This window comes from Myxozyma melibiosi (assembly GCF_037950935.1).
Source record: "Myxozyma melibiosi strain Phaff 52-87 chromosome Unknown BZA70scaffold_13, whole genome shotgun sequence".
Classification (NCBI taxonomy): Eukaryota; Fungi; Ascomycota; class Lipomycetes; order Lipomycetales; family Lipomycetaceae; genus Myxozyma; species Myxozyma melibiosi.
In genome coordinates this window covers 138704-165131 of record NW_027042927.1, presented here as the reverse complement: position 1 = coordinate 165131, position 26428 = coordinate 138704, and the positions used below count along the sequence as shown (strand labels likewise).

The 26428-nt window shown below is 53.4% G+C and overlaps 14 protein-coding genes across 14 annotated transcripts; 7 read left to right on the top strand and 7 right to left on the bottom strand.

The window, feature by feature from the left end:
- Positions 1-78: 78 nt before the first annotated feature.
- BZA70DRAFT_283888 (MRG-domain-containing protein) lies at positions 79-1532 on the top strand. The gene is made up of 6 exons (XM_064913510.1): positions 79-306; positions 383-395; positions 458-742; positions 801-902; positions 956-1217; positions 1271-1532. The coding sequence occupies exons 1-6, from the start codon at positions 107-109 to the stop codon at positions 1405-1407; spliced, it is 999 nt and encodes a 332-aa protein (XP_064766140.1). The 5' UTR covers positions 79-106; the 3' UTR covers positions 1408-1532.
- On the bottom strand, positions 1533-2547 carry BZA70DRAFT_283884 (uncharacterized protein). Its single transcript, XM_064913509.1, has 2 exons — positions 2359-2547; positions 1533-2304 (listed from the first exon to the last, which is right to left on the bottom strand). Exons 1-2 carry the CDS (start codon positions 2470-2472, stop codon positions 1651-1653), a joined length of 768 nt encoding a protein of 255 aa, XP_064766139.1. The 5' UTR covers positions 2473-2547; the 3' UTR covers positions 1533-1650.
- BZA70DRAFT_283882 (uncharacterized protein) lies at positions 2548-5226 on the top strand. The gene is made up of 3 exons (XM_064913508.1): positions 2548-2885; positions 2942-4744; positions 4800-5226. Exons 1-3 carry the CDS (start codon positions 2702-2704, stop codon positions 5195-5197), a joined length of 2385 nt encoding a protein of 794 aa, XP_064766138.1. The 5' UTR covers positions 2548-2701; the 3' UTR covers positions 5198-5226.
- On the bottom strand, positions 5227-6572 carry BZA70DRAFT_283881 (peptidase family M28-domain-containing protein). The gene has a single exon (XM_064913507.1). The coding sequence runs from the start codon at positions 6427-6429 to the stop codon at positions 5308-5310; it is 1122 nt and encodes a 373-aa protein (XP_064766137.1). The 5' UTR covers positions 6430-6572; the 3' UTR covers positions 5227-5307.
- A 464-nt stretch (positions 6573-7036) lies between these two features.
- Positions 7037-9498, top strand: BZA70DRAFT_300106 (uncharacterized protein; the record flags this gene model as incomplete). Its single annotated transcript, XM_064914689.1, has 3 exons — positions 7037-8265; positions 8315-8673; positions 8726-9498. The coding sequence occupies 3 exons, from the start codon at positions 7037-7039 to the stop codon at positions 9496-9498; spliced, it is 2361 nt and encodes a 786-aa protein (XP_064766136.1).
- A 729-nt stretch (positions 9499-10227) lies between these two features.
- BZA70DRAFT_283877 (uncharacterized protein) lies at positions 10228-11146 on the top strand. Its single transcript, XM_064913506.1, has 3 exons — positions 10228-10641; positions 10711-10931; positions 11001-11146. The coding sequence occupies exons 1-3, from the start codon at positions 10308-10310 to the stop codon at positions 11118-11120; spliced, it is 675 nt and encodes a 224-aa protein (XP_064766135.1). The 5' UTR covers positions 10228-10307; the 3' UTR covers positions 11121-11146.
- Positions 11147-12283, bottom strand: BZA70DRAFT_283875 (HotDog domain-containing protein). Its single transcript, XM_064913505.1, has 4 exons — positions 11677-12283; positions 11550-11597; positions 11383-11493; positions 11147-11317 (listed from the first exon to the last, which is right to left on the bottom strand). Exons 1-4 carry the CDS (start codon positions 12256-12258, stop codon positions 11192-11194), a joined length of 867 nt encoding a protein of 288 aa, XP_064766134.1. The 5' UTR covers positions 12259-12283; the 3' UTR covers positions 11147-11191.
- A 1426-nt stretch (positions 12284-13709) lies between these two features.
- Positions 13710-16511, bottom strand: BZA70DRAFT_297270 (adaptin N terminal region-domain-containing protein). Its single transcript, XM_064914560.1, has 3 exons — positions 16263-16511; positions 15325-16206; positions 13710-15275 (listed from the first exon to the last, which is right to left on the bottom strand). Exons 1-3 carry the CDS (start codon positions 16449-16451, stop codon positions 13836-13838), a joined length of 2511 nt encoding a protein of 836 aa, XP_064766133.1. The 5' UTR covers positions 16452-16511; the 3' UTR covers positions 13710-13835.
- Positions 16512-16602: 91 nt separating this feature from the next.
- Positions 16603-18386, bottom strand: BZA70DRAFT_283870 (FMN-dependent dehydrogenase). Its single transcript, XM_064913504.1, has 2 exons — positions 16882-18386; positions 16603-16818 (listed from the first exon to the last, which is right to left on the bottom strand). Exons 1-2 carry the CDS (start codon positions 18257-18259, stop codon positions 16655-16657), a joined length of 1542 nt encoding a protein of 513 aa, XP_064766132.1. The 5' UTR covers positions 18260-18386; the 3' UTR covers positions 16603-16654.
- Positions 18387-18484: 98 nt separating this feature from the next.
- BZA70DRAFT_283868 (putative acyl-CoA desaturase) lies at positions 18485-20319 on the top strand. Its single transcript, XM_064913503.1, is given in 2 exon segments — positions 18485-20269; positions 20282-20319. The coding sequence occupies 1 exon segment, from the start codon at positions 18566-18568 to the stop codon at positions 19994-19996; it is 1431 nt and encodes a 476-aa protein (XP_064766131.1). The 5' UTR covers positions 18485-18565; the 3' UTR covers positions 19997-20269; positions 20282-20319.
- A 52-nt stretch (positions 20320-20371) lies between these two features.
- On the bottom strand, positions 20372-20752 carry BZA70DRAFT_232821 (uncharacterized protein; the record flags this gene model as incomplete). The annotated part of the gene is made up of 1 exon (XM_064910246.1): positions 20372-20752. A coding segment is annotated over one exon (381 nt), but the record flags the coding sequence as incomplete, so codon positions are not given.
- Positions 20753-21644: 892 nt separating this feature from the next.
- On the top strand, positions 21645-23736 carry BZA70DRAFT_283866 (uncharacterized protein). The gene is made up of 2 exons (XM_064913502.1): positions 21645-22058; positions 22170-23736. The coding sequence occupies exons 1-2, from the start codon at positions 21711-21713 to the stop codon at positions 23523-23525; spliced, it is 1704 nt and encodes a 567-aa protein (XP_064766129.1). The 5' UTR covers positions 21645-21710; the 3' UTR covers positions 23526-23736.
- A 302-nt stretch (positions 23737-24038) lies between these two features.
- BZA70DRAFT_241793 (mitochondrial 37S ribosomal protein MRPS8) lies at positions 24039-24509 on the top strand (the record flags this gene model as incomplete). Its single annotated transcript, XM_064910546.1, has 1 exon — positions 24039-24509. The coding sequence occupies one exon, from the start codon at positions 24039-24041 to the stop codon at positions 24507-24509; it is 471 nt and encodes a 156-aa protein (XP_064766128.1).
- A 96-nt stretch (positions 24510-24605) lies between these two features.
- BZA70DRAFT_81359 (uncharacterized protein) lies at positions 24606-26053 on the bottom strand. Its single transcript, XM_064915432.1, has 4 exons — positions 25619-26053; positions 25387-25472; positions 25202-25332; positions 24606-25134 (listed from the first exon to the last, which is right to left on the bottom strand). The coding sequence occupies exons 1-4, from the start codon at positions 25916-25918 to the stop codon at positions 24743-24745; spliced, it is 909 nt and encodes a 302-aa protein (XP_064766127.1). The 5' UTR covers positions 25919-26053; the 3' UTR covers positions 24606-24742.
- Between the last annotated feature and the right edge of the window lie 375 nt (positions 26054-26428).

Below are 26428 nucleotides of genomic sequence, written 5' to 3'. Positions count from 1 at the left end.
TCATCATCTTGAATGCGCTTAAAGAGTAACCGCAGCTCCCGCCCTGGCTGCCATCGTCCCTTTTCAATCTGAGGCAGCCAGCAGCTGATACCGACAACCAGCTGCAATGACCGCAACTGCCCCGCCCGAGGGCTTTCACCAAGGCGCGCGATGTTTGGCGTTTCATGGGCCACTGCTTTACGAGTCTAAGATACTGAAGGTGTATTTGCCTGGCCAGAAGAACGAGGAGATTGAGGTCGATGAGATCCCCGAGGAGCTACGCGACGCGATTGCCTATCTGATACATTACAAGGGCTGGAAGTCTTCGTATGTTGCTACTGTGCTGATTTGCTGGTTATTATGCTGTGAAGAATCTCCTGCTAACTGATCAAATTATCTACAGGTGGGACGAATGGGTGAGCACACGCGTCTAGATCTCGTGTTGAAACGAAAATACATACTGACATCATAACTATAGCTACCGCAGCAGCGCGTCCTTCGCTGGACAGAAGAAAACCTGCGTCTTCAAAAAGAGCTCAAAAACGAAGCTCTGCAACAACTTCGCTCGAAAAAAGCAAACGGGGGGAGCGAGAGCTCGCCTGCACCAGCTGGGTCTGCTGATGCGTCGGGAGGCTCAGCTGTCGCGGCTGCTCCGTCTTCGTCGTCAGCGGCGGGATCGGGTTCACATAAGCGGAAGGGCGATGCGAAGGAGCATGGGGAAGCGAGGTCGCTAAAGAAGACAAGACGCGACGCTGATGACAAGGTGAGATCGCTGATATCTATGTTTATGTGTAGACTGCTCTAACTCTTATGCTTATCAGGAGGACCGGTTTCTATCACAGCTGGATGTCAATATTTCAATACCTGATGTGTTGATGGCTCAGTTAGTAGATGATTGGGAATACGTGACAAAAAACTCACAGGTATAAGGTGGCTTTCTTCAACATCAAGTCTGCGCAAGACTAACAAGATATAGCTGGTGGATTTACCCCGCAAACCCACAGTCAAAGACATCATTCTCGACTTTAAAACAAACTATTCAAAACGCAGACTGTCAAACGCCGAGGCCGAGATCCTGGATGAGATCGTCGAGGGTATCCAGCTCTACTTTGACAAATGCCTGGGGTCGATATTACTCTACAGATTCGAGCGGCAGCAGTACTTGGAGATCTCGACCAAGAACCCTGATAAGTTGCCGCGAGAGATTTATGGCGCTGAACATCTTTTGCGCTTGTTTGGTATGTTGTTATTTTGTGTTTGTATGCATGATCAAAGACTAACCATGAGCTAGTGTCTCTCCCTGGATTGCTACTACATACACATATGGACCAGCAGAGCTTAAACGTTCTCAAAGCCCATGTGGAAGAGCTACTCAAGTATGTTATTCTTCCTATTCTTGTCGGGCAGACACTAATCAGATACAAATAGACACCTGGCTAGGAACAGGAAAACGTTGTTTATGGAGTCGTATATCAATTCCACGCCGGCATACGACGCTAGCTCGAGGGGACTATGAGCTCGCAACATATACGTGTACAATATCTAAACTGGTTTATCTTTATTTGCTATAACAATTCAATGACCCTTAAACAAACTCCATACCAAAACAACAAATTTCGCTTCATAGACTGTCGCTTTTGGTCGTCAGACCGTTGGATACCAAACTCCACACTAATTCATAGTCAGCGCCAGACTCTTCAAACCCCTGATCTCATCCCGCAGATGAGTGACATACTGCTTCGTCTGCTGCAAAGACGTCGCCTCCGGCCTCACATGCGAACTAGTTGCTGTCACGGAGGTGAACGAGAGCTCCTCGACGAGGAGATTGAGTTCGTTGACGGAGTAGGATGCGCCGACCAGAGCCGGGTTGGAAAGGAGACTTGGGATGAGTTTTGCGTTGCGGCAGAGGTATTGCAGCGAGTGGTAGCTCAGCGGAAGCATGTTACTTGTAGAGTCTGTATTTGTTTGCTGATCGAGTTCAATCGCGGAGGATAATCGCGCTTCGGTGGACGAGGGGGAGACCGCCGCCGCAGCAGCAGCAGCCGGCGGTGAGAGCAGAGACGGGTCAAGCAGCGAGTCGTCGGTCTGCGTCTGCTTATCGACAAACGCACCATCGCTGACAGACTGCAGCACGACGTCGGGATCATTGGCGCTGATGCTGCTGCTAATTGCGGTTGGATCTGCCGAGGCACGGAGGGGAGCAGCGGGGGACTCGGCGATGATGGCAGCGAGGCGTGAGTTCATGCGGTAGACGAGGTCGAGAGTGAGACCAAAGAGCTCTTTCCGGGCCATGACGAGCATCATGAACTTGGGGAGGATGTACATCTGCGGAGGTGTCGGTCAGTTGAGTATCAGAAGCAGTGTTTAGAGGGGCCCTACTCTGTTGAGGACACCGGCAGCGAGGAATATGCTGCCAATCAGATACCACAGCCTGAGCACCGCCCGCAGCAGCACTGCTCTTCTTTTCGAATTAAACAGCGCGGTCGACTCCATTCTGTTGAGAAGAGAAGAAGCAGAAGCAGAGCCAGAGCCGGATCCGAGTCGAAGTTGTGGAGATGACGATGCGCCTCACGTGCGACGAGACTTCCCAATTTTAAGCCCGAAACCAACGCGTCTTCTTCCTCTTCTCGTTCTCTTCACACTCTGCAGTGCTCTCTGTCTTCTCTATCCTGATCTTCTCTGCCTCTTTCTGATCATTGTCTTTTAGACCATTCTTACTTGAATGGCAAAGAAGAAGAGAGGCGCAAGGAAGCCGCCCAGCGCGCAGTCCGGCGCTGGAAACCCGGGCAACGGCGGCCGAGGTGGCCGTGGTGGTCGAGGTGGTCGTGGAGGCAGACGGCAAGCACGCGGTGGCTCCGCGACCATTGGAACTGAAGCCGGAAGGCGCTCACGCAGGGCAGGCGAGGGTGTGTTCTCATTCTTACATTGCACCGGTCCGCACATTCTAACACTCACTACTTAGGACTCGGTGCACCGAGGTTCACGCTTCGTGATGAGGCTGCCTACACTAACGAGTTTGCTACCGGCGGGTCTGCTGCTGGGCTGAGACACCGACGGATTGTTTTTGTTAAGGCTGGCACGATGGTCGGCGCAGAAGTTAGGCGCGAGTCGCAAGACGACGAAGATGTCGAAGACCAAGTCATGGGCGACGATTTTGCTAAGGAGCAGGTGGATGAAGAATACGAGGATGATGACGAGCTGGAAGAAGGAGAGATCCGCGAGGTTATCCCAAAGCACATTCCCGACGCTATCTACAACGAGCTTCTCGACGAAGAAGACAAGCTAGTCGAGCACACCCGCAAACTAGCACCCGCTCTACCTCCCAAAGTCACTGTTGATACACCACATGAGATTCCAGTAGCCGAAGCTATCGAAGAAGTCCAGTCTGCGACAGAGTCTGCAACGGATGACGACCTTGACATATATGAGTCTGCGCTGGCGTCAGAAGCTGAAATCACGCTCCAGCACTGTGACGTGCAGTTTGAGTCAGGTTCGGAAGATGATAATGATCTCTTTGAGTCTGTGCTGGCGTCAGAATATGAAGATAGAGTCGAGCAGGATGACGTCGAGGAAGGATCAACAGATGAACCTACGCTCACGCGGATTGAGATTGAAGTAGAGTCAGTGCCTGAGCCAGAGAGGGATGCGAAGTCTGCAGTCATACCGAGTGAAGTAGAGACAACAGCAACAGAGAAAGACCCCTCGAGCCTTGATCATCTTCCTGACGAGCTGATATTCGAAGCCGACGACAGCGCCGGTCCAGTGCCTTTGGAATTGCAGCAAGGCATGGACCAGATCGTTTTCCATCCTCGCAATATCAAGCGCAACGCGAGACATGAGAAGAAGATCGAGATCACACAATCAACTAGTACAGTCCGACTGATTGATGACAATTCTGTTGTTGGGCAAACTGCGAGCTTGATTTCGCAGACCGAGAGCTTGACGTTGTCACCCGGTCAAGCTTCGCCTGGTCGGAAGAGGAAAACCAGACCGAAGCGGGCAAGACGGGAGAAGAAGCAGAAACAGCCGTTCCCGTACTCGATCATGGCCGACAGCGATGCAGAGATCGACCCGCTTGACGATTACATTCAAAACTTGTACAACAGCGAGGAAGAAGAAGAGCAGGATATTGCGGATGCTTTGGACATCTATGCTGAGGTTGCTGATGAGGAGGCGTTTGAGGATGAGATCAAGGCTGCTATTGAGGAGACTATTGACTTTATCGAGGATGCCAGTGTTGGTGCGGATGATGCGGATGAGGATTTTGAGGATGTGGAGGAGGGAGAAGATGATGAGGATGAGGATGAAGATGAGGAGGAGGAGGATGAAGATGACGACGAAGATGACGAGGAGATCGACGACATCTATGAGGACATGGACGATGACGACGATGACATCCTCGACTCTGAGCGCCAGTTCACCGGTGGTGCGTACATGGACGCCCTCTACGCGAGCCTGAGCAAGAAAAAGCTCAAGCAGCTGCCAGACTTTGCCAACTCTGACGAAGAACTCGAGTTTACACTGAAGTCGCAATGGCTCAAAGACAAGTCCAAGAAGAAGCAGCGAAAGGTTGAGCGCGAGAAACTGCGGGCGCAGGGATTGCTGGGCAAGAAGGCGAAGAAGACGGGTAAGGCGGATTTGAAGACAAAGTATAGGGGCGGGATGAAAGTGTCAGATGTGGTGAGGGAGATTGAAGGGTTTTTGGAGGATAAGGGACAGACTAGTTTGTCGCTTCCTCCGATGGACAAGGGGGACCGCAAGAGAGGTAAGCTGTTTTTGTTACTTTTTGATTTGATTGTCGCTGACTCACGTTGATATAGTTCATACTCTGGCATTGTCCTACAGACTGACTTCAAAGTCTCAAGGCTCAGGCCACAACAGATTCACGATTCTCTACAAAACGCGGTCGACGTACCAAGACGTTGGCTACGGTCTGACCAGCATAGTCGAAGAACGTTTCCTCGGCCGTCGGCCCGGCAAGAGATCTAGACAGATCCCAGATCGCGGACCGACAAGGGGCGGAACTGCGCAGTTCAATCACCGCGAAGGCGATGTGGTGGGCGGGGACGCGCCGGAGATCAGTCAGGAGAATGTCGGACGACAGTTGCTGGAGAAGATGGGATGGATTGCTGGATCGGGATTGGGGACGAGTGAGAATCAGGGCATGGCGACGCCGATTATGGCGAAGGTTAAGACTGGCAAGACTGGTTTGGGTTGAGTTGCTTGCCTGATTGTATCATAATGTAGCTGTATTTTTAAAACCATCGCATTATATACATTCATTGTAGTATACTATAGTACCAAATCAATTGTATTTAACTTTTACTCTCACTCTATATACTCAGCAAGCCCAAGATACCCGGCAACCCAGGTAGCCAAAAATATACTCCAATCATGGATTGCGTCCAAACTGAGGTTATCGCCGTTATCGAGGATGGTATGCCACGAGAGCGGGAACGGGACCGGGATGATGTGCAGGACGGGGGTTCCCCGTTTCAAGAACGGCATGTGGTCGTCGTCGACAAATGCGTTTGTCATCAGGTTTGTCGGGTTGATGTAGTTCTTTTGTTTTTTGCTGTTTGCGTCTGTGTTTTTGTTTGAGGCGGCGATGCCTGCGCTGCGGAGCATTGACTCGGTGTCGGAGAGCTGCCGACACGCCCAGGCAGTCATTCCAAAGAAACAAGGAACAGTAGGTGCTTCGGCGCCAAGGAGGTCGAGGAGGACAAAAAGATCAATATTCTGGATCTCGGACAGTCGTCCATACGGATACGCCCTTGTCTCTGCCTCCCATCGCTCGGCCAGATGCCGCGCTCCGTAGAGCGAGTCCTTGGCAGACCACTCGACCAGCGCCTCTTCGCCGTCCATGAAAATGATTTGCAGCGCAAGATCGCTCTGTGCGGCCCACGGGTCATCTGCCCACCGTCGTCGCGTGGCCGCTGTGAGGGCCTGCGCGATGTACATCAGGATTGCGCACGGGACGGCAGAGTCTGTGGCGCCGATGAAGCCGTGCGGAGCGATCTTGGAGTCGTAGTGTGCGACAAGAGTGAGGTATTTTGCAGAGATATCGTCGGCGTCGTAGCCAGGCGGATTGAGTCTGAAGATGAGGTTTGTGAAGTTGAGGGTGCCGGACAGGCCACCGTACTCGGGCACGGGAGCTGTGAACTCGTCGCGGAGCAGGGTCCAGCTGTCACCCAGAGCGGCAAAGTGGTCAACAAAATGCTGCCGCACAAGAGACGCGTTCTCGGACCCCGGCGTGCGAGGAATGAGAATCGGCGAGAGCAGCGCAGGTGTCGAGCCCCCGGGCGGGAAGTGAGGATCCAGCGCAGGGAAAGGCGGGAAGGCCTTGTAGAGCGCTGCCGCCTGCTCTTTGTCGAGCGCTGCTCGCTGCGGAGGCAGAGCTGCCGCAATCCATGCGAGCAAGAGCGATAGCAGGACCGAGACCGCTTTCATCTCGTCATTATCAGGCGAAAACACTGCAGAAGAGAAGAGTCGAGTAAGTTGGCGATGAGGATGAGCGAATGTCAGCCGAGGGCCTCGTTCTAAGCGAGAACCGGTTTGGGACCAACCTCCGAGCACCGGCTTTCTATCGATAAACCGCGACTTTGTCTACTTCTTCCTCCACATGCGCTCATAAACACACAGTTCTGAGCCTTAAATCCACCATCAAACAATGTCTGCTGCCACCGACGCGCACCCGCTGCAGTCGGAGACGGCTTCCGTGGCAACCGACGTCAGCGACACCCCGGGCTCTCCTATCATCAAGGACTTCCAGGACCAGGACGATCTCGACAATCCCGCAGACGGCGGCGCCTCTTCCTCCGCGCAGATGGACGAGCTCGACTACGACGAGTCTGCGGACGAAGACGAGCCGCTGATCCGCCAACCGCAGCCAAAGCGCGCCAACGTCGCCGCCGGCGCTGCTCGTCGCTTGTTCCCGGGCTTCTTCACGCAGCGGGCTGCGTCGCCGTCGCTGTCCGAGGCCGACACGGCCGACTCGACCACCGAAGCAGACTTGCTTCTTCCGTCGCCGTCGGAGACGTCGTCGATACGGTCGGCGATGGCGAGGAAGCGATGGGGCACGTTCTTGACGCGGCTGCTGGCCTACGTCGGCTTTGGCGTGTTCTTCATCCTTGGCTGGAAACTCGTCTTTCTGCCGAGGACTACGCTCAGACGCGACCTGGCACGGCTGCGACACAAGCAGACGTCGCTTCCGGACCTCGAGCGCCATCTGTTTAGCATCCCTGACACTGACTCGGTGCGTCAGTGGTCAAACTACTACACCTCCGGCGTGCATCTCGCGGGCACGAATCTCTCGCAGGCGCAGTGGACGGCCGAGAAGTTCACCGAGTACGGCATCAAGACCGAGATCGTGCCGTACTACACCTACCTCAATTACCCCAAAGACCACAGCCTCAAACTGCTCGGCGTCAACGAGACCATCAAGTACGTCGCCAGCTTGGAGGAAGACCCGTTGCCTGAGGATCCCACGTCGATGAACGCAGACCGCGTGCCCACGTTCCACGGATACTCTGCGAACGGAAACGTCACCGCGCAGTACGTCTACGTCAACTACGGCCGACAGGCGGACTTTGACCTGCTCGAGAAGAACGGCGTGTCGGTCACCGGCCGCATCGTGATTGCTCGCTACGGCGGCCTTTTCCGCGGACTTATCGTTAAGGGCGCGCAGGAGCGCGGCGCTACCGGTGTGCTCATGTACACCGACCCCGGCGACGACGGAAATGTGACTACGACCAACAAATTCAAGGCATATCCCGACGGACCAGCGCGCAATCCCTCGAGCGTGCAGCGAGGAAGTGTCGAGTTCCTCTCAGTCGCGCCCGGCGACCCCACCACTCCCGGCTGGGCGAGCAAGGAGTTTGCCGAGCGGGTTGATCCGTACAATACCATCCCTTCGATTCCCTCGCTTCCTGTCAGTTACAAGGATATGATCCCTATCCTGCGGGAGTTGAACGGCATGGGCTTCAACCCGAACGACCTTGGCGAAGACTGGCGCGGCGGCTTGCGAGAGTTTGACTACTCTGTCGGACCGAGCACGAACAGTATCAACCTGTTTAATCTGCAAGAGTACAAGACGACGCCGATCTGGAATACGATCGGTCGCATCGATGGCGTGATCAAGGATGAGGTCATCATTATTGGAAACCATCGCGACGCGTGGATCGTGGGCGGCGCGGGTGATCCAAACAGCGGGTCTGCTGTGTTGATTGAACTTGCGCGCGCGCTAGGAGAGCTGAAAAAGACTGGCTGGAAACCTCTGCGATCAATGTATGTCTACTCTACTCCTGTAATTTGTGTTCTCAACTAACGTTTATAGTATCCTGGCATCCTGGGACGGAGAAGAATACGCACTCCTAGGCTCGACAGAATGGGGTGAAGACCTCGCGAAATACCTTGGCGCAAAAGCAATGGCGTACTTGAACGTCGACGTCGCCGTCTCCGGACCGAACTTCAACGCCGCCGCCTCGCCGCTGCTCAACACGATTCTGAAAGACGTGGTGAAGCGAGTGCCGCATCCGAGCGGGGGCTATGTTTATGACCACTGGTTTGCGCAAGCGAACGCTCATATTAGCACGTTGGGGTCTGGGAGTGATTATACGGTGTTTATGGATCATCTTGGGATTCCGTCGATTGATTTTGGGTTTGGCGGCGGTGCTAACGATGCGGTTTATCAATGTAAGCAGGCCTTTGTCTTTTATATTCAGAGAAGAACTAACAGAATTTTTAGACCACTCAAATTACGACTCATTCGCATGGATGGACAAATTTGGTGATCCTACATGGGAATTCCACACGACGATGGTTAAAATCTGGGGTCTCTTGCTGCTACAGCTGAGCGAGCAGGAAGTAATCCAATTCGACATTGGCGAGTACGCGCGCTCGTTGTCGACCTACTTTGAACGCATCAAGAGTAAGATCAACGACATTGCGGAGGAGAACGCCGAGCTGAAAGCCGACTGGACCGAGGGTGGGTTCTATGACTGCAGCGGGGTCGCTACCAGTCAAGGTCACGATAGTCTGGTACAAGAGTGTAGGTATCGCACTAGCGCGGACGTGGGCGACGGAGTTGATCTTCCTGATTTCGAGCTCGGGTGGTGGTACATTGCCTCCTCACTGCGCAACTGCACCGACGCGCTCGACATGCTTGTACAGGCGGCCAACAAATTCGACGTGAAATCGAGCCAGGTCGAGAAAGAGTACCTGACTGATTACCCGTGGTTCAAGAGCTACAAGAAGATGCGCACGTACGTGCAAATCCAGGGGTTGAACTCGCAGTACATGAAGTTCGAGCGCAAGTTCTTGTACGAAAAGGGTCTGGATGAACGGGACTGGTACAAGCATATCGTGTTTGCGCCAGGGTATTGGACCGGCTATGCGGGCGCGACGTTCCCGGGACTGGACGAGGCTTTGGATGCGCGGAATATCACAAACGCAAAACGGTGGCTCGATATCATCACCGAGGCGGTCCATCAGGCGGCTGCGTTGGTCGAGGTGTATTAAGAGTTGTGTGTGGGCGTTGGTTTTGCGTGTTCTTGGTTGAGGACACTGATAGTTGATTCTGTGGTTTTGTTTTGAATGCTGTTTTGTATAATGAAGATATTCTTGCATAAGTCGAGTCAGTGCGTGGGAGAGTGAAGTAAGTCAATTGTATTAATTTTGTTTTTCTGTTTTATTTCCAGTAGTAATGCATACATCTACAGAAGAGAAAAAAAGTGAGAGAATGTAAAAGCCGCTATACTACCCAAACTCCAATTTGGATGAAAACCATGTATTCGTTCGTAAAGAAGAAGCCTGGAGCTGGCCCTGTGAGGACTTTCGATGACTTTTTGGTGTAAAAAATGGGATTTGCTTGATCTTTGTTGATTTGTGTGTCTTGTTGATTGTGCATCTGAGGCAGAGGTGTGTCTGTAGCTGGACGACAGATCAGCGAGAACAAAGCGCAGCTCTGATGAATACTATCAGAGCAAAGCACCCCGCTCTGCACCAGCCCAGCAACAGCACCCCACAACAACAGTCTCGCGTCTGCAAAGAGCAAACAGCGCAGGTGGATGCTGGGATCCACCACGTTCGTGAAGCAGCGCGAGTGAGTGGACGAGTATCGCACAAGAACCCCAAAGCAGCGAGACCTAACCCAATGCCTGAGTACAAGCACCTTACCGAAAGAGTTAGATTGCCGCATTTGGCCTTTCAGAGGTTAAAAAAAAGAGGTATTTATCTCAGATCCCGCGATAAAGCCATGCCGATAACCTCGCTGCTTTACTGATAAACACGCACAAGCAAGCAAGAAGACACAGGCAAAACAAGAGAACATGGCGACAGACTTTGTCTACGACCTGAACGCCAAACCGCTTTCCTCGCTCGTCCCTCCGTCGACGGCGATCTCGCTCGCGCGGTCGCTGGTCGCCGATCTCGACGGGACCTGGACAAAGTGCAAGCTGCACCAGAAGGCGCCGGGGATAGCGGTGCAGACGTACAGCAGGAAACTGTACGGCGAGAAGTGGTTTGCGCGGAAATCGGTGCACGACGTGCCCTGGGAGTGGTTCATGAGCGGGATTTGCGAGGATCATACCAAGAACGAGGTCGAGTATATCCACGAGTTTCAGTCGTATGAGGAGATTGATGGCGGGGAGAGTGGATGGACTGGTGCGTGGTCTTTTCTTCATTCTGGTGTGAACTGTGAATTTTGAACTACTAACACTCTTCATCGTCAAGGCATTGTCTCGCATTATAAAATGGGCGGTCTTCTCTCTGACCGCGAGACCCCAGTCTGGCTATTTTCCCAGCAACCAGACCTCAACGTGCGCGAATTCTTTGTAATCTCGACCCCCGCAGAATACGAATGCACCCCCGGTCGCGTCAGGGCTTTGTTCTCCGCTATCGAGCATGTGCAGGAGTTGCCGGATGGGAAGATTCAGTGGGTCATGGCTTTGGTGGTATGTTGTCTCCTCGGTTTACTATTTTGCGTTGAAGAAATGAGACGGAAGACTAATTATGTGGCTTAGAGCGATGGAGGCGGGTTGATACCGAAATGGGTCCAAGACATTGCGCTTCCGAAGATCATCACGAACGACGTCCCGAGTTTCCTATCATGGGCAAAGAATAAGTACGCGGCCGAGTCATAACTACTCTAATAATGTAATACTATAATCTATTTTTCTTATTCGTCCTATATATAATCAACCACAAATGACGATTACATGCTGGCTAAACTCTGCAGCTTGTAATGCTTCGGCACTACAAACACCGCCGTGGCCTCTGCCAGTTTCTCTCCATGTGCCGATTTAACGACACCAGACACCAGCGACTTGCGATCAGTGTTCTATAACAAATGGTACTTAGTAAGAAACGCTTTGATGTGCTCCATATATCCATTGGTAAACTCACCTCGGTGACCTCGGTCTCGATCGAAATGACCTGATCGGCCTGCGTAGGGCGCCGGTAGTTGACCGTCAAGTTTGCAGTCACGGCCGTGTGAGCCGGAAGTGGAAGAATCGCCTGTACATAAACCGTCAGCTGCTGTTCACCAACAGAGAGAAGAAAGAAAGGCATACTGCTCGAGCCAGGCACTCGTCCAACAAAGAGGCAATCACTCCACCGTGCTAGAAATACATCACGTCAGCTCACCCACTCAACAACCCACCCAACCCCCAAACAAACAGCAACCAACAGCAAACATACCACAATCCTCGGAAACCCACACACCTTCCGTCCGCAGTGAATGACGGAAACAACCTTCTTCTCCTCCTCGTTCACAAACACAATCCCAGGCACCGCAAACTTCCCCGGCCCGCGCAACGAGCCCGACAAAAACCCGGAATCGAGATACTTCTGAGGCACATCAGCCCACATCCGCCGCTCAACATACCCTTCCGTCGCCCGCATCTTCTGCACCACGCGCGAACTCTGCAGCTCCTTCTCGATCGCAGCGATGAACGCGGCTTCCTCGGGACTGCCGGCCGCCGGCAGCGGCGCAGATCGGCCTGTGTACAGCTCAAGCGGCGAAAACCGGAACCCGGCTGCCGCGCCTGCTGCAAGCGATGCCGCTGCTATCAGCACCGTCGACAGACTGACTATCGACGACCGGCGCGGGCTCGCGGCGAAGTTGGTCGGCGCTGCCGCAGAGAATAGGCGACACGTAGACGTAGACAAGTTGAAGGACGCGGCTGGTCTGACGGCTCTGCTACTTAAAATGCTCGTATAAAATCCTCTCTTTGATCCTACCGCGCGAATCATGCTGCTGAGCGAGGTGTTGGCTGCCATTGTCTGGAATACCGAGGTCAGTCGGTGGAGTTGTAGTGATCCGCGGGGTGCTTTGCTCTTACTCCATGTTTAGTCACGTGACTGATTCAGTCCATATATCCACTGTGCTTCTACTTCTTACTTCTACTTTTACTTCCTCATAAAGATTTGAAGAGAAAGGCTTTTTTTTCTTTTGTGGTTTTACAATACATACCGCCAACGCGCTCTGATACAAAACATTACAAAACACACGGCAAATCGCTGTCAGCTCTAAAGATACAATCGACAGCAAGACAGCGACAGCATATACAGAACAAGTACAGAAAACAGCCAGAGCGCGTGAAGCAGATGGTGCCAGGATCGGGAAGAATGCGTTACGCATACTCTTGACCATTGCTGGCCAAGAGTTATGTGGGACTCTGCGACTACGCTTGGAGATCATCTCAACCAAGCGCTCTCTCGACGTCGCCATACCCACTAAGACCCGACTTCACCCAAGGGCAGTCATAAACTACCCCCGTATTGATGAGTTTGTCGTTGTTGTCGCATTATCCGCTACGTCTTGTAGGATCCCTCATCCACAAGACGCTCGGTCGCGCAGACTCTCTTCCACTACCGTCGCCACGGACTCCATGCGACGGCGCGCGTGCCAGCGCAAACGTGGAAGAGACGCGACAACGTAGACGTTTTAAATCCGAATGGGCAACCTGGCTAGAGAAGAACCCATCAGATCGGCCGCCGTCCCCACACGACCAAAAAAGCACCAAAAAGTCCAAAAACTGGCATTTGCGCAGCAGTGCAGATCTGATACTTGTCGTCAGTCAATGGATCTTATAGAATATACAGCTGCACTCACTTATTTCGCCGGGTATAAAGCCAAAGGACCAAAAAACCAAAACTAGACCGCAACAAAAGTCCAAAAACCCATGTGCATCTGATAATTGTCGTTAGTCAAGGACTCTTGTGGTATATACAGCTTCACTTACTCGCTTTGCCGGGTATACAGCGAAAGGAACAAAAGACCAAAAAAACCAAACTAGACGACGGGGTGGAGCAGCCCGGTCAGATCTATCGAGGAGATACCTATAAGACGTAGAAACAACCAAAACACCAAAAAGCCAAACACCCAGAGAACCTTTGAGCGCTTGCTATACGGCCGGGGAGTTTGGAGCGTTAGTACCACCAGCTTCGAACGACACCAAAAAGCACAAAAAACCAGGCAGATTCCAAAAAGACGCCAAACATCACCAAAAAGAGTCCAAACAGTGTCCAAACAGTGTCCAAAGCTCTAGACACGGAGAGTCGATCTATTGTCGGAAAATAGATCGATAGCAAAGGAAAGGGGAATTAAAAATCCAAAAAAGCGGCCAGGGAAGGTGGTGTGGGAAAGGAGAAGAGAGGCGGAGAGGCGGGCGCGTTGTGGTTCGGCCGGGCGAAGACGCGACGGATAAGATTACCCAATTTAGACGAATGTAAATAAACCGTACCGCGCCGGCCATTTCGTAATTATTAGTAGTTAACAGCAATAATCAGACAGGAAGATAAGATATATTGATAAATAATCTATGACTATAAAAAGGGATATTTACAAGACGCCCTCAGCGCCCAGACAGCAGCGAGGCCTGCGCTCCCGAGTCATCGTCCTCGCTCTCGTCGTCCTCGCTCTCTTCTTCGTCTTCCTCACTTTCCTCCTCCTCATCGCTATCTTCGTCTTCATCACTATCCTCATCGCTGTCATCATCCTCATCAGAGTCTTCTTCGTCGCTATCCTCGCTGACTTCGACAATAACCTCGACTTCGCTTCCGCTGCTCTCTTCCTCCTCCTCTTCCTCCTCTTCGTCAGATTCGCTGATGAACTGCGTCGTTGACGGTTCCCCGAAAAATTCATCCAAAGTGACATGATAGTCCTCCTCCTTCTTCTTCTTCGTAGCCGCCGCTTTAACAGCCGGTTTACTCTCCACAATCTCCGGCTGCGTCTTCACCGCTTTCTTCTTCGACGTCGACGACACCTTCTTGGCCTTCTTGCCCTTCTTTGACTTCTTGCTTCGCTTGATCGTCGTCTCGAGAATCCGCGTCGGGATACTGCTCTCGTCGATCTCGATATCCTCCTTGACGTCGTCCCGGATCGAGGGATCGGGCGTCTCGGTGCTCCACAGCGGCAGCGGACTCGTGCTCACGACCTTGCCCTTGACCAGCATTCCCGTTGTACCTAGCATAAACGCATCTTTACCCTGCGACGGCGACGGCGCATGCGGCGACGGTTTCGGGGCTTGCAGGAGAAGCTTCGCTAGAGGCGCGCCAGGCGTATCCAGCACAGACTTGTAAAGCCGCGCGCGGTCACGCAGGTCGTAGGAGGTATCGTACCGCGCCAACAACATGACATAGTTAAACAGCATATCCATCGGATCTTCAGACGGCTTGATCGTCGGCGCAAGCTCGTCGTTCTCGCCGTATCCGTTGCTGGCCTCGTCTGGTACCGGCCGTCCTTCAATGTAATGCGAGTAAATCTTTGCCGCGAGCAAGACAATCTGCAGCTTTGTCCCTTCGTCCTCGTCCGCGAAGCTCTTTGCGCACTTGCGAAGTACATCCGGCGCGATGTTTTGCGCGATACCGGAGAACTCTCCAACGAGCCAAATAATGCTCGCCCGCGCCAGCGGCACGCGCGTCTTGTCGAGCGCATTGGCAAGCTTGGCGACGGTCTTGATGTGGTCCTTGGGCGAGAGCTGGATGATGTAGCGGATGACGGTGAGCGACTCGCCTACGAGCACGTGGCTGGGAGAGTGAATCTGCTTGAGCAGCCAGCGCAGACAGCGGCGCGCGATGGTGGGTGAGATTTGTGCACAGCGGCCGATGGCGCGCACGGACTCGGCGACGAGGGTCGGGTCGGCGGTGGTGGCGTAGTACTGCAGTTCGGCGAGGACTTCGGATACGTTGGATTCCGAGCAGGAGAGCGTCAGGACCTCGATCTTGAGTTTGGAAATTTGGAAGGAATCCGAGGGGAGAAGATAGAAATACTTCAGGTACGGAGCAAAGAGGTCCTGTGGTTTGTTAGTGACAGATTACTGCAATTAAATAGAGGAGACGAACCTGACTGGTCAAGGCGAGAACGACAATGTTTGTCATAACGACATACTGAATCTCGGGAGGCTGCGCAAGCAATCTAACGAGCGGGGGCCCCAAAAACGAGAGATCTGCCTCGGGGACGAGCGAGTGGAAGAGATTGACGACGGCCATGACGACTGCGCTATTGCGGCTCTGCAATAGAGGCTTTGCGGCCGCCAGAAGACGCTCGAGATCGGGATCGATGACGAATTCCTCTTCGTCGGGTTCTTGTTGGTCGGCGCCGCTGCCTTCGTCGTCGGAGTAGAACGTGTCCTTTGGCTTCTTGACCATCTTTCCCTTGGGCACGTACACGCGCACGTAGCGAGTCATGACGTCGAGTAAGCACACGAGGCCCCACTCCTCGATATCAGCGAGCATGCTGCAGTACCGACGATAATGCACATGCAACATCTCGAGCCTGTCTGGGCAAATTCTGACAAAGGTCTGCACGGCCGAACCCACGACGTAGTAACTCTTATCGGCGAGCAAGGTACCGAGATACCCCACGAGAGTCTCGAAATTACTCTTGTCGAGCTCGTAGGCTTTCCCGATCGCGACCGCGGCCGCGCGACGCACGACGGCTGAGAAATCGACAATGGACTTGCGGATCGCAAGGAGGATGATGGGCGCGATGCTGGGCACTTTAATGCCTGAGAGCACTTTGATTGCCATCGCTCTGATTTGTGGGTTCTGGTCGCCGAGAGACTTTTGGATCGCGTTGATGGACAGAAGCGCGAGATCGGACTCGCGCTCGGCGTACCGGAGCAGGTAGATATAAACCAGTTTTCTGATCTCGAGTGTTTGCGCGGCCGAGTTCTTGACGACTTCGGGGAAGTACTCGGTCACGTCTTCGCCTTTGGACATGAGCTGATGGATGTTAGCACCACATAGACGCAGCTATTGTATACAGTAGAAGTACATACAGTAGCAATTGCCTTCATTCCCTGCAGTTTCTCCTTCTCATGACGAGAATTGAGAAACCGCTTGACGTCTCTGACGCGGAAGACGCCATCGTCGCCGAGGGCAGGAGTGCGGGCCGCAGCAGCAGCTTCCATGGTTATCTCCTTCGCGGTCTCGAAGGCAGCGGAGATTTTCGAGAGAGACTCCGCCATCCTGAACCCAGCAGATGTGAAGAGGAAGAAGGAAGGTGTTGGAGGTGGTTTGGAGGTTGGTTGGGTGCGTTGGAGGCTGCTGCTTAGTCGAGATGGCATTCTCGGCCGCCAGGGTCAGGGTTGGGGCAGGATCTAATCTATTGATAAGAAAGCTCTGATTCTATCGGTCTATGAACTTGTACGATAAACAAAATATGCTACGATTACAGCTTTGATTTGGTGAATGCAGCAGCAGAAGCGGCGGCAGCGGCAGGACTGGGACCGATTATGGAGTCGAGTTGGGCGGTGTTGACGTAGTGGGGGCCGAGCTGGTCGAGCGAAGTTGCGCCTAGTAACCGCATTGCGGTCTCGACTTCTTCGCGGAGGACTAGAGAGTGTGAGTGTGAGGAACAGAAAAGAAAGAGAGAAGAGAAACAAATAGTGAACATACTCTGAATGACTCTGTGGACACCATTCTCGCCAAATCCGCCAGCGAGGGAAAACAAAGCAGGCCGACCGATACCGACCTGAGTGGCACCAAGACAAAGGGCCTTGACGACATCGGTTCCACGTCTGATTCCTCCGTCGAGATAGATCTCGAGCTGGGTGAATACCTCTGGTGTGTAGAGTCTGAGTTCCTCGAGGACCATGAGTGGAGCAGGCGCACCGTCGACTGCGCGGCCGCCGTGGTTGGAGATGATGACGCCGTCGACGAGCGGTTTGCCAGTCTTTGGATCTCGCTGCTGCGCGGCGAGGACGACGTCTTCGACGGTTTGTAAACCTTTGAGCACGATTTTCATGTAGTCCGGCAGCTGCGCTTTGAGCCAGAGAAGATCACTCCAAACTAGATCACCAGCGGTGCCCTGGAAAAGTGCACGACCGACGCCGCCGCCGGTTTCTTGCTTACCTCCAAGACCAGAGCTGGCAGAAAGTGGCTCACTGGAGTCTTCGTCTTGGATGCCACTTGCGCGGGCCTCTTCGCGTCCGACGCGTTCGTCGAGCTCGCGCTTACCGGGGGTAGGCGCGTCGAGAGTGAGGACGATGGCGCGGCAGCCTGCGGCGACGACATCTTTGAGCTGCTGCACACTGCGTGCACGGTCATTTTGAACGTAGAGCTGGAAGGCGAATGGCTGGTCGGCGGAGACGCGGGCGGTGACAATGTCGGGGTACTTGAGGGATGCGTTGTTGGAGATCATCTGGAGGATGCCCTGCTTGCCGCAAGCGCGTGCGATGGCTTTTTCACCGTCAGGATGTGCAAGACGGGCAAGAGCGGCGGGGGAGACAAAGATGGGGAGGGAGGTAGAGACGCCGAAGATGGAGGAGGAGGTGTCTACTTTGGTGACGTCGCGGAAGATGCGAGGGCGGAACATGACTTTGGCGAAGACGTCGTGGTTGAAGTTTTTCGAGTAGAGGTCGTCAGATGCGGAAAAGTAGTAGGCCCAGGCTTTTTTGGAGAGGGTGCGCGAGGCGTGTTCTTCAAAGTCGGCGATGTTGATCATGTCTGCGGGGGTTTCTGTGTAGGTGGATGCAGATGCAGATGCAGAGGCAGAGGCAGAGACAGAGGCAGAGTCTGAAGAGTCCGAGGACTCAGAAGCGACGCCAACAACACCTTCCCCGTTCTTGAAAACCTCTTCAAGAGTGCCAGGCGGGTGAATTGCGTCAAAGTCAGCGGTGGCATCTTTGCCAGCGCGGGTGAGGATGGAGCGCTTTCCGCCAGGGTGGTCGGGGAGGAACGCGGTGACGTCGTAGACTTTGCCGTGGATGACGACCCAGCAGGAGGAGGCGGACTTGTGAGCTGCGAGTTCAGAAGAGGATATCGAGCGGGACATTGTTGAGTAGAGTGGTGTACAATAGAAGAAGAGGCAGCGGAGATATCAGAGATAGTCGAGGTGGGGTAGAACAAGTGCGTTCTGGGAGATGAGATTACTAATCTCTTTGTCACTAATTATGTTTACCTAATCCCTCACTAATCCAGGTGCTGAGCCCTCCGGGACTGGGAGACCCAACGATTTTTGTGTTGGGGAGAAAACTGAGCTTAAAAGGAATCGGCCGCCCAACCTCACCGGCCTCCTCTTCCTCACCGCCATCACCAACTCTTCACCGCTGCTGCTGCTGTTCTCGAGCATCTCCCTGCAATGGCCTCCACAACCTCCGCTTCTGCGCCCGAGTCTGAGATCCGCAAGCGCGTCCCCATCCCGCCCGCGGATCCGGTCCTCCCGCCGCCTCCCGTCCTCAAGCCAAACTACGTCCACATCTCCGAGCAGCCTTACACCCTCGCCAACTGGTACAAGCACATCAACTGGCTCAATGTCGTCCTCATCATCATCATCCCCGTCGCCGGCTGCACCGCCGCCGTCTTCACCCCGCTCTGCACCAAGACCGCCGTCTGGGCCTTCTTCTACTATGCCATGACCGGCATGTCCATCACCGCCGGCTACCACCGTCTCTGGGCCCACCGCTCCTACAACGCAAAGCTCCCTCTGCGCATCGTCCTCGCTGCCTTTGGCGGCGGCGCCGTCGAGGGCTCGATCCGCTGGTGGGCCGCCGGCCACCGCGTGCACCACCGCTACACCGACACCGACCGTGATCCGTACAATGTGCGCCGCGGACTGCTCTACTCCCACCTCGGCTGGATGGTCTTCGTCAAGAACCCCAAGAAGGCCGGCCGCGTCGACATCTCGGACCTCAACGCCGACCCCGTCGTCAGATGGCAGCACCGCAACTACGTCCTTGTTCTCGTCGTCATGGCCTTCCTCTTCCCCATGTGCGTCGCCGGTCTTGGTTGGGGCGACTGGAAGGGCGGGTTGTTCTGGGCCGGAATCGCTCGCATGACCGTCGTCCACCACGCTACCTTCTGCGTCAACTCGCTCGCTCACTGGATCGGCGACCAGCCCTTTGACGACCGCCGCTCGCCGCGCGACCACGTCCTGACTGCGCTCGTTACCTTTGGTGAGGGTTACCACAACTTCCACCACGAGTTCCCGTCCGACTACCGCAACGCGATCATATGGTACCAGTACGATCCCACCAAGTGGACGATCTGGCTGATGAAGAAGATCGGCCTCGCCTCTGACCTCAAGACCTTTTCGCAGAACGCGATCGAGCAGGGCATCGTCCAGCAGCGCCAGAAGAAGCTCGACAAGTGGCGTTCGCGCCTCAACTGGGGTGTTCCTCTCGAGCAGCTGCCGGTCATTGAGTTTGAGGAGTTCCAGGAGCAGGCCAAGGAGCGCGCTCTCGTGCTGATTGCCGGGGTTGTGCACGACGTTACCAACTTTGTCGAGTCGCACCCCGGTGGCAAGGCTCTTATCCAGTCTGGAATCGGCAAGGACGCGACTGCTGTTTTCAACGGCGGTGTTTACGAGCACTCGAACGCCGCGCACAACCTGTTGGCGACGATGCGTGTTGGTGTGATTCGTGGCGGTATGGAGGTCGAGATCTGGAAGCAGGCCCATCGCGAGCACAAGGACACAGTCATTGCGCAGGACTCGGAGGAGAATGCGATTGTGCGCGCTGGGTTCCAGCCCACGCGGATAAACGCTCCTGTGATGAGTGCCGGAGCTGCGTAGATGGGTTGCAAGTGTTTTGTTTATGAATATGAAATTTGAAACGTTTTGGGTATTTTTATATTGTTGTTGATTTCCTTTGCTCGGTCTCTAAAACCTTTTATTTTATATTATTGCATGTGTATATGGGTTGTAACATCAAGCTCTACTATTATCATTCCTATTGTTAGTTGATTCAAATAAAGAGTAACAAAAGTATTTATAATCTATTTACAGTGATGGTAATTACAAGGTCTTCTCTGTCGCCTTCTTCGACTCCTCCTCGACCGCCTCCTCGACCGCCTCCTCGACCGCCTCCTCCACAAACACACCATCTTCCTCCTCGATCGGCAGAGCCTCCGTCTCAGCAGCAACCTCTGCTTCAATGGCCTTAACGCCGCCCTTCTCCTTCAGGATCTTCTGTGCGTTCTCATACGCCGCGTTCCGCTCCAACAGCACGATGCGGATGTTTTTGAGCGACGTGACGACGGACTGCTTCGGCTCCTTGAGCATAGCCTGCGCAGAGGTTGTCGTAGACTTGCCCAGCACACCCTTCAGCGCACTAATCTCGGTCTTGATCAGATTGAGCTCCTTCAGACAGACATACCACAGCGTGTGCAGGTCCTCGTACCGCTTCCGTCGCAGCTCGGGCACACCCCACGGCCGCCCGATGTCGTCGTGCAGGTCCGGGTGGGTGAGCGCGGTGTCTCTGAAGCGGAAGAACTGATACAGCGGATGGTCGTCAGGCGTGATGATTGCGCTCGGCGAGGGCGTGATGGGCGGACGCGGTTGCAGATCCACATGCTCACCGCGCTGCGAGTGCACCAACGGCTCGACCGAGAAGTCGACCGGTCCCGAAGCCACCGGCTTGCGCCTGTTCCGCCGCCGCTTGTTGGCAGCAAACATCTCTTTGCGTCGCTCGGCGGCCTCTCGCGCTGCCGCGATCGCAGCCCGCGACTGCTTCGTGCCTTTCTGCGCGTCCAGTGCCTTCTGCGTCCTCGCCGTCGCGGCCTTCTTCGCCGCCCGCGACTTCGACTTTGCCTGCGCGGCGTAGTTCGCTGCCCGGGCGTATTGCTCGTTGTGTGCCCGGATCTTCGCCTCAATCGCGCCGTCTGGACTGTCGTTCTTCGTCGGAGCCCGAGCTGCGTTCACCGCCGTGCTGCTGAACAGTCGTCGCACTCCAGGAGCGTGAACCTGAGCAGCGGCAGCACTCCGTCCGCCTCTGGCCATCGTCGGCAGCAGCAACTGCTGCAGCAACCGTCGAACCTCAAACATCTCCGGTGTCGTGAATTGTCCTGTTTTCGTGTCGACGCGGGTTCCTCTCGGCGTTGCTTCGTGCGGACTCCAAAAGCACAAATTTTCGTTGAGCTTTTTGCTTTGGCTCTGCTCGAGTCGGGTGGACGAAAAGAATTGTTGACTTTTGTGAGGGGTTGGTGCTGATTTATGATGTCTGCTCAGAGTACTCACCGTAGATGGTGAAAATACATCTGAATAGTGAATTATTCTAATAGTTGATTAAAAATACTATAAACAGTATACTGTACTCATATTATTGACCGCAACCTCCCGTAGTGGTGGCAATCCTCCAACAAAGCATTATGTAAACACACTGCCTAATCGGGCGGTATAAACAACAGCCCTCCCGCCGCTCTCGTCTCTCGTCTTGCACCACCGCCTCGCTCGTCTCTACTCCGGCTCTCTGTCCTCTGCTCCTCTGCTGTCTGCCTGATCTGTGCCCATGTCTTTCTTCCATCCTGCCTCGCATCCTCTCAACCCCTTCGCGGCAGAACCCGGCGACCAGGACCGTCCCGGCGCCCAGCAGCAACAGAGAGGATACTCCTACCCCGAGCACTCCATCTCCGCCTCCTCATCCTTCTCCTACTCTGCTCGTGAGCCCTCTATTGACTCTGATAGAGACAGTGCTGTGCCCGCCGAATCTGCGTCGTTGCGCATGAAGACGACTCGAGGCGCTTTCGATCCCGAGCCCGCTGCTGTCGTGCTCTCGTCGCCTCCGCGGAAGAAGATCTTCATTCGCACTGAGGAGGAACAGTTTGTTTTGCCTTTTTCAAAGGTCAACACTAATGAAGTAACAGTTACCTTTATTATACAGTCTCCTGATATTGCCATATATACATATATATACACTAGTCTATCTGTTGATCCTATGCTAACGCTTCATGCTTTCCTCGCTCCATAGGGTCTCGTCATGCTGCTTTCTCGGCTGTACTCACCTGATCTTCTTCATCGTATCCAGATTCGCTACGACACCACTACTCTAGGTCAGGATGGAAACCCCGTGGGCCCGCTCTCCGGCGGCGCTGTTATTTATCCCGAATACTGGGAGTCCCTCGTTGAGGACAACATGCGTATCGTAGTCTTTCTGCTCCCTGACGATAACGAGCTCCACAATGACCTCAGTCGCTTGTCTGTCTCTGCTCGCTCTTCTTCTCGCGCCGTGTCAACCTCTTCGACCACTGCTCCGGCCACTCCTGTGCATGATTCTGTTCTTCTTCCTCGATCTCCATCATCTACCCTCTCGTCGCCTAACGAGGGTAAGTCTGCTGGGGCCAAATCTGGTGCTCGTCAAGATATTGTTTCACTCTTCGAGGGCGCCGAAGGCGCTGACAAGGAGAACAACAGCACGACTCCTGACAGACCTCGTACGTATTCTTCGGCTGTGCAGCAGCCTGCTTTGACCCCCCTCGGCGTCAGCACAAATTCAAGCGTCGCAAACAAAAGAGCTTCTATCCAGCCTGCGCTACCCGCTGTAGCTCCGGCTCAGACTTTGACTGCGACTCCCGCTGTGCACCCGTCTCTGCGCTATCAGCAGCAAGTCATTGTCATGCCCGAAGACAATCTTTCTGTGCGTGATCAGAACTTGTACAAGCCCGGTAGTATGTCGGCGCTCACTCCGGATGAGGTTGCTTTGAAAGCAGCTACCGAGCCCTTCTCTCTCACGTACCAAGGATGCATCACTCTGCTTGCGCGTATGCTACCCGAGAAGCGTCATCTGACGCACCCGCGGCTGAGCCCAAACATCGTCACCATCAGGCCCTGCCATGAGAATACCCTCTGGGTGTTTTGCGTCGTTCAACACACACTGCATCCCGTTAGTGTGCGCGCGTTTGAGACTATCGATATCGAGGAACTCATTCTTCGTGTTCTACCCCCCGAGGTTTCCATTGACTCTGTAGTCGTGCTCTGGCGCAACATGAAGTTTGGAGGTGAGGGTCTTCCTTCCTACACCTACAATGCTAAGAAGGAAACGCGCGGAACAGGCGGACGCAACATGTGGAAGAAGAACCTGGCCGTTTTAGCTGCCAAGAACGCCGAAGTCTTTGTGGTTGTCTACCAGGGATCCGACTGTAACTGGGGCCGCGCTCCGCAGCAGCGACGAAAGCTTGAGATCTGCGAGGCGCAGGAGGTTGAGGTTGATACTCTCGACAGCACTACGAGCAAGCAGGTGCAGAAATCAGGCTCTGGTAGTGCTGCTGCAAAGAGCCAGACGCCGAACCGTCGGGCGGAGCAGATGTCTTCTACCAGAGTTGGTTGAAGTTACTCTAGTTTTTAAGATCTGTTCTGTTTTTATGTATGTTTATCGTGTTTGATTTTCATTTCGTCTTTGATGTTTTTTAGTTTATGCATTGGCTTGTTAAGCAATGTGTGTGTTTGATATTTCTGCGTCACCAGAGTATACGAGTAATTTGACGCTTCTTATCTTTCAAGCAATCAAGTAGTCCTTACTATACCAACAATAATCTCGCAACTACAAAGTCAAAGAACTTACGTATTTCCGTATGAGGTAGTGCACGTGACCTCAACCCAAACCTCAACTGGGGGGTTTTTTAAAGTTTTTTTCCATCGAGTTTCTCCCGACGATTGGAAGAATCGCAAACTTCAGCTCGACTTTTATCGCAACAGAAGTGCAGTGCAGACTCCGTTCTTTTCAGCAATTATCTAAAGATAAGAAAGAAGGACGGATTGAAGAAGTAGTTCAGGAGAAGAACTTGTTACAAACAGTTAAGAAGCAAGAAGCAAGAAGCAAAGCAAAGCAAAGCAAAGAAAGATGTCAATCCACGGAATCGCCAACGTCTGCTCGCAACTCGTCAACTGCTCGATGGCGCGCGGAGCACTTGTCTCGATCCCGTACACGAAGCTGCATCTCGCAATCATGCTCGGCCTGTACCGCCACGGCGTTGTGAGCGCCGTGAACCTGGGCGGCCAGTACGGCCCGCATTTGACGCCGCAGGCGATCGAGACGGAGCCGGTGTCGTCGCGGAGGCTGTGGATCACGCTCAAGTATAAGGACGGGACGCCGGTGTTGAAGAACGCGGGACTGGTGATGGCGTCGAAGGATTTTTTCGAGATGAAGAGGTTTGAGCTGGTGGCGCTGCTGCATGGGGCGACGGTGAAGCGGATGAGGCCGATTGCGCCGGGCGAGTTGCTTTTTATCAAGACCGACAAGGGAATTTTGGAAGGGAGAGAGGCGGCGGCCATTGGTAGAGGAGGTCAGGCTCTGTGCAGATTCAGCACATGAGCTGGGATGGAACGAGGGACTAGGATGGTTTGTTTTATCTATCTTACGGACGAGCAATAGCGATGCAGACCAGAAATAGCATGTACATAGTGTTTATTAAATATATAGCAATCATCAATCCATATTCGTGATGACAAAGAGTAACTACAGCAAGTACATTATAGTAAAACAGTCAACAGTCAGCAAATAAACAGAGCTACAAGCAATACAATGGTTAGCAATGCAGAAATCAGCTATTCGGCCCCAGCAGCATCTCCGTTCGGCTTTTGTCCCAGGAAAGTATCCATGCCGCGGTCGACATCACTCCAGTACCTAAACGCGCTAACGACCGAGCGAGGCAATAACCTCATCACTGGTATCAACCGCGCATAGGCCGGCATCATAACCCGCCCTTGCTCCTTGCGCGAGAGCGCGAGCATTATGCGGTCCGCGACCTCGCTGCTGTCGAGAACTGAGGCAGCGAACGAATGCGGGTTGCTCACCCCGGCAAAGAGGTCGGTCGCCATCTGTCCTTGGGTTATGAGAAGGGTGTGCACTCCGGACTCGTTGTCGGCGTTGGGACCGACTTCGTAGGTCAGCGATTCGTATAAGCCTAGAAGACCGCTTTTTGAGGCAGCATAGGCACCTATAATAGTCAGCTTCTGTCGCGTTTCAGGAAAAAGCATTGTTGAGGGGCCAGTGAGCATTCATACTGAGTTTCGCAGGTCCGATGTACGCAATAACGGAAGCGACAATGACAAAGTATCCGCGTCGCATTTTGAGCATTCCGGGAAGAAAAGCTTTGACAGTATAGAACTGGGACACAAGATTTACATTGAGACAGCTTATAGTAAAAGTCAGCATGAGAAGAGAGGATATAGAAGTATTGATGAATCACCTTTCAATCTCTTCGTAGGTTAGATCCAAGATCGTCTTGCCCTGTGCGATGGCTGCGTTATTGATTACGATGGTGACGTCTCCGATCTGTAAGGTGATGTTCTCGAGTTAGTCTTCTTGTACTGCAACTTTATGAGCAGATAGATGAGCAGATAGATGAGCAGATAGATGAGCAGATAGATGAGCAGATAGATGAGTAGATAGAAATGGAATGAGCGGTCGAATAGAGCTACCTCAGACTTTATAACCTGAGCGGCATCGAGAACCTGCTCGCGCGACGAGATATCGCACTTGATGTAATAAACCCCATCAGTCGGCGACTCCGGCGTCTCAATATCAAGCACAACGACAGGAATCCGACGAGCACGCAGGCGTTTGACGAGATTTGCGCCCAAGCCGTTTGATCCGCCGGTGACGAGCGCAATATCTAGCTCTGGATCGAGGTAGTCTTCGTCGTAGCCTCTGAGGGCGTTGTAGATTCCTGCGGTGGAGTATCCGCCTAGTCGAGAGAGAATGTGGTCTAGGATCCGCATCGGGAGGGATATAGAGATGGGTTTGGGGGAAGAAGAGGATGGGAAGAGGAGGAGGAGTGGAAAGGGAATCAGGAAAACAATGCGCTTGTTCGCGTCGCATTGTCTGCACAACCAATGACATCATCCCGCTGTACTTTAAACTAACGAAAAGCTGAGTAAAAGACTTAGAAATGAGTTAACAATCAATTGTATGGTAGTTGATGTGTTTGTTGGTCAAATAGCGTGCTTCTACTGTGTTTATTGAGCGCTTAATGTGGAGTCAGTGCTATGAAATCGCTATCGCCATTCTCAGCCGGTATCTGGATATATAGATATGCAATGCCTGGATCTACAGAACAATCATAAACTGCAACACTTTTCAATACGAAAACAGCAGACAATCACACGGAATCATCGAGTCAGATCATTAATCTTTGATGAATATCTGTAACTTGAGGATGAACAGACTTCTACCTGACTACCCAGCACGTGACAATTCGTAGATAGATATCTGGATCACAGCAGATCAGC

What these genes read in the sequence shown, in the direction of transcription:
- BZA70DRAFT_283884 (XM_064913509.1), bottom strand. Translation starts at nt 2,472, where the DNA reads ATGGAGTCGACCGCGCTGTTTAATTCGAAAAGAAGAGCAGTGCTGCTG. An exon ending in CTGCCGGTGTCCTCAACAGA is followed by an intron (nt 2,305 to 2,358) that starts GTAGGGCCCCTC and finishes ACACCTCCGCAG; the next exon opens with ATGTACATCCTCCCCAAGTT.
- BZA70DRAFT_283875 (XM_064913505.1), bottom strand. Translation starts at nt 12,258, where the DNA reads ATGGCAGCCAACACCTCGCTCAGCAGCATGATTCGCGCGGTAGGATCA. An exon ending in GTGGGTTTCCGAGGATTGTG is followed by an intron (nt 11,598 to 11,676) that starts GTATGTTTGCTG and finishes ATGTATTTCTAG; the next exon opens with CACGGTGGAGTGATTGCCTC. An exon ending in ACGAGTGCCTGGCTCGAGCA is followed by an intron (nt 11,494 to 11,549) that starts GTATGCCTTTCT and finishes GTTTATGTACAG; the next exon opens with GCGATTCTTCCACTTCCGGC.
- BZA70DRAFT_283882 (XM_064913508.1), top strand. Translation starts at nt 2,702, where the DNA reads ATGGCAAAGAAGAAGAGAGGCGCAAGGAAGCCGCCCAGCGCGCAGTCC. An exon ending in CTCACGCAGGGCAGGCGAGG is followed by an intron (nt 2,886 to 2,941) that starts GTGTGTTCTCAT and finishes CTCACTACTTAG; the next exon opens with GACTCGGTGCACCGAGGTTC. An exon ending in CAAGGGGGACCGCAAGAGAG is followed by an intron (nt 4,745 to 4,799) that starts GTAAGCTGTTTT and finishes ACGTTGATATAG; the next exon opens with TTCATACTCTGGCATTGTCC.
- BZA70DRAFT_81359 (XM_064915432.1), bottom strand. Translation starts at nt 25,918, where the DNA reads ATGCGGATCCTAGACCACATTCTCTCTCGACTAGGCGGATACTCCACC. An exon ending in ACCTACGAAGAGATTGAAAG is followed by an intron (nt 25,333 to 25,386) that starts GTGATTCATCAA and finishes TTTTACTATAAG; the next exon opens with CTGTCTCAATGTAAATCTTG. An exon ending in CATCGGACCTGCGAAACTCA is followed by an intron (nt 25,135 to 25,201) that starts GTATGAATGCTC and finishes TGACTATTATAG; the next exon opens with GTGCCTATGCTGCCTCAAAA.
- BZA70DRAFT_297270 (XM_064914560.1), bottom strand. Translation starts at nt 16,451, where the DNA reads ATGGCGGAGTCTCTCTCGAAAATCTCCGCTGCCTTCGAGACCGCGAAG. An exon ending in GAATGAAGGCAATTGCTACT is followed by an intron (nt 16,207 to 16,262) that starts GTATGTACTTCT and finishes AACATCCATCAG; the next exon opens with CTCATGTCCAAAGGCGAAGA. An exon ending in TTCTCGCCTTGACCAGTCAG is followed by an intron (nt 15,276 to 15,324) that starts GTTCGTCTCCTC and finishes AACAAACCACAG; the next exon opens with GACCTCTTTGCTCCGTACCT.
- BZA70DRAFT_283877 (XM_064913506.1), top strand. Translation starts at nt 10,308, where the DNA reads ATGGCGACAGACTTTGTCTACGACCTGAACGCCAAACCGCTTTCCTCG. An exon ending in CGGGGAGAGTGGATGGACTG is followed by an intron (nt 10,642 to 10,710) that starts GTGCGTGGTCTT and finishes TTCATCGTCAAG; the next exon opens with GCATTGTCTCGCATTATAAA. An exon ending in AGTGGGTCATGGCTTTGGTG is followed by an intron (nt 10,932 to 11,000) that starts GTATGTTGTCTC and finishes TATGTGGCTTAG; the next exon opens with AGCGATGGAGGCGGGTTGAT.
- BZA70DRAFT_283866 (XM_064913502.1), top strand. Translation starts at nt 21,711, where the DNA reads ATGTCTTTCTTCCATCCTGCCTCGCATCCTCTCAACCCCTTCGCGGCA. An exon ending in CAAAGGTCAACACTAATGAA is followed by an intron (nt 22,059 to 22,169) that starts GTAACAGTTACC and finishes CTCGCTCCATAG; the next exon opens with GGTCTCGTCATGCTGCTTTC.
- BZA70DRAFT_283881 (XM_064913507.1), bottom strand. Translation starts at nt 6,429, where the DNA reads ATGAAAGCGGTCTCGGTCCTGCTATCGCTCTTGCTCGCATGGATTGCG.
- BZA70DRAFT_283888 (XM_064913510.1), top strand. Translation starts at nt 107, where the DNA reads ATGACCGCAACTGCCCCGCCCGAGGGCTTTCACCAAGGCGCGCGATGT. An exon ending in GACGCGACGCTGATGACAAG is followed by an intron (nt 743 to 800) that starts GTGAGATCGCTG and finishes TATGCTTATCAG; the next exon opens with GAGGACCGGTTTCTATCACA. An exon ending in ACGTGACAAAAAACTCACAG is followed by an intron (nt 903 to 955) that starts GTATAAGGTGGC and finishes AACAAGATATAG; the next exon opens with CTGGTGGATTTACCCCGCAA.
- BZA70DRAFT_283868 (XM_064913503.1), top strand. Translation starts at nt 18,566, where the DNA reads ATGGCCTCCACAACCTCCGCTTCTGCGCCCGAGTCTGAGATCCGCAAG.
- BZA70DRAFT_283870 (XM_064913504.1), bottom strand. Translation starts at nt 18,259, where the DNA reads ATGTCCCGCTCGATATCCTCTTCTGAACTCGCAGCTCACAAGTCCGCC. An exon ending in TGTCCACAGAGTCATTCAGA is followed by an intron (nt 16,819 to 16,881) that starts GTATGTTCACTA and finishes CACACTCTCTAG; the next exon opens with TCCTCCGCGAAGAAGTCGAG.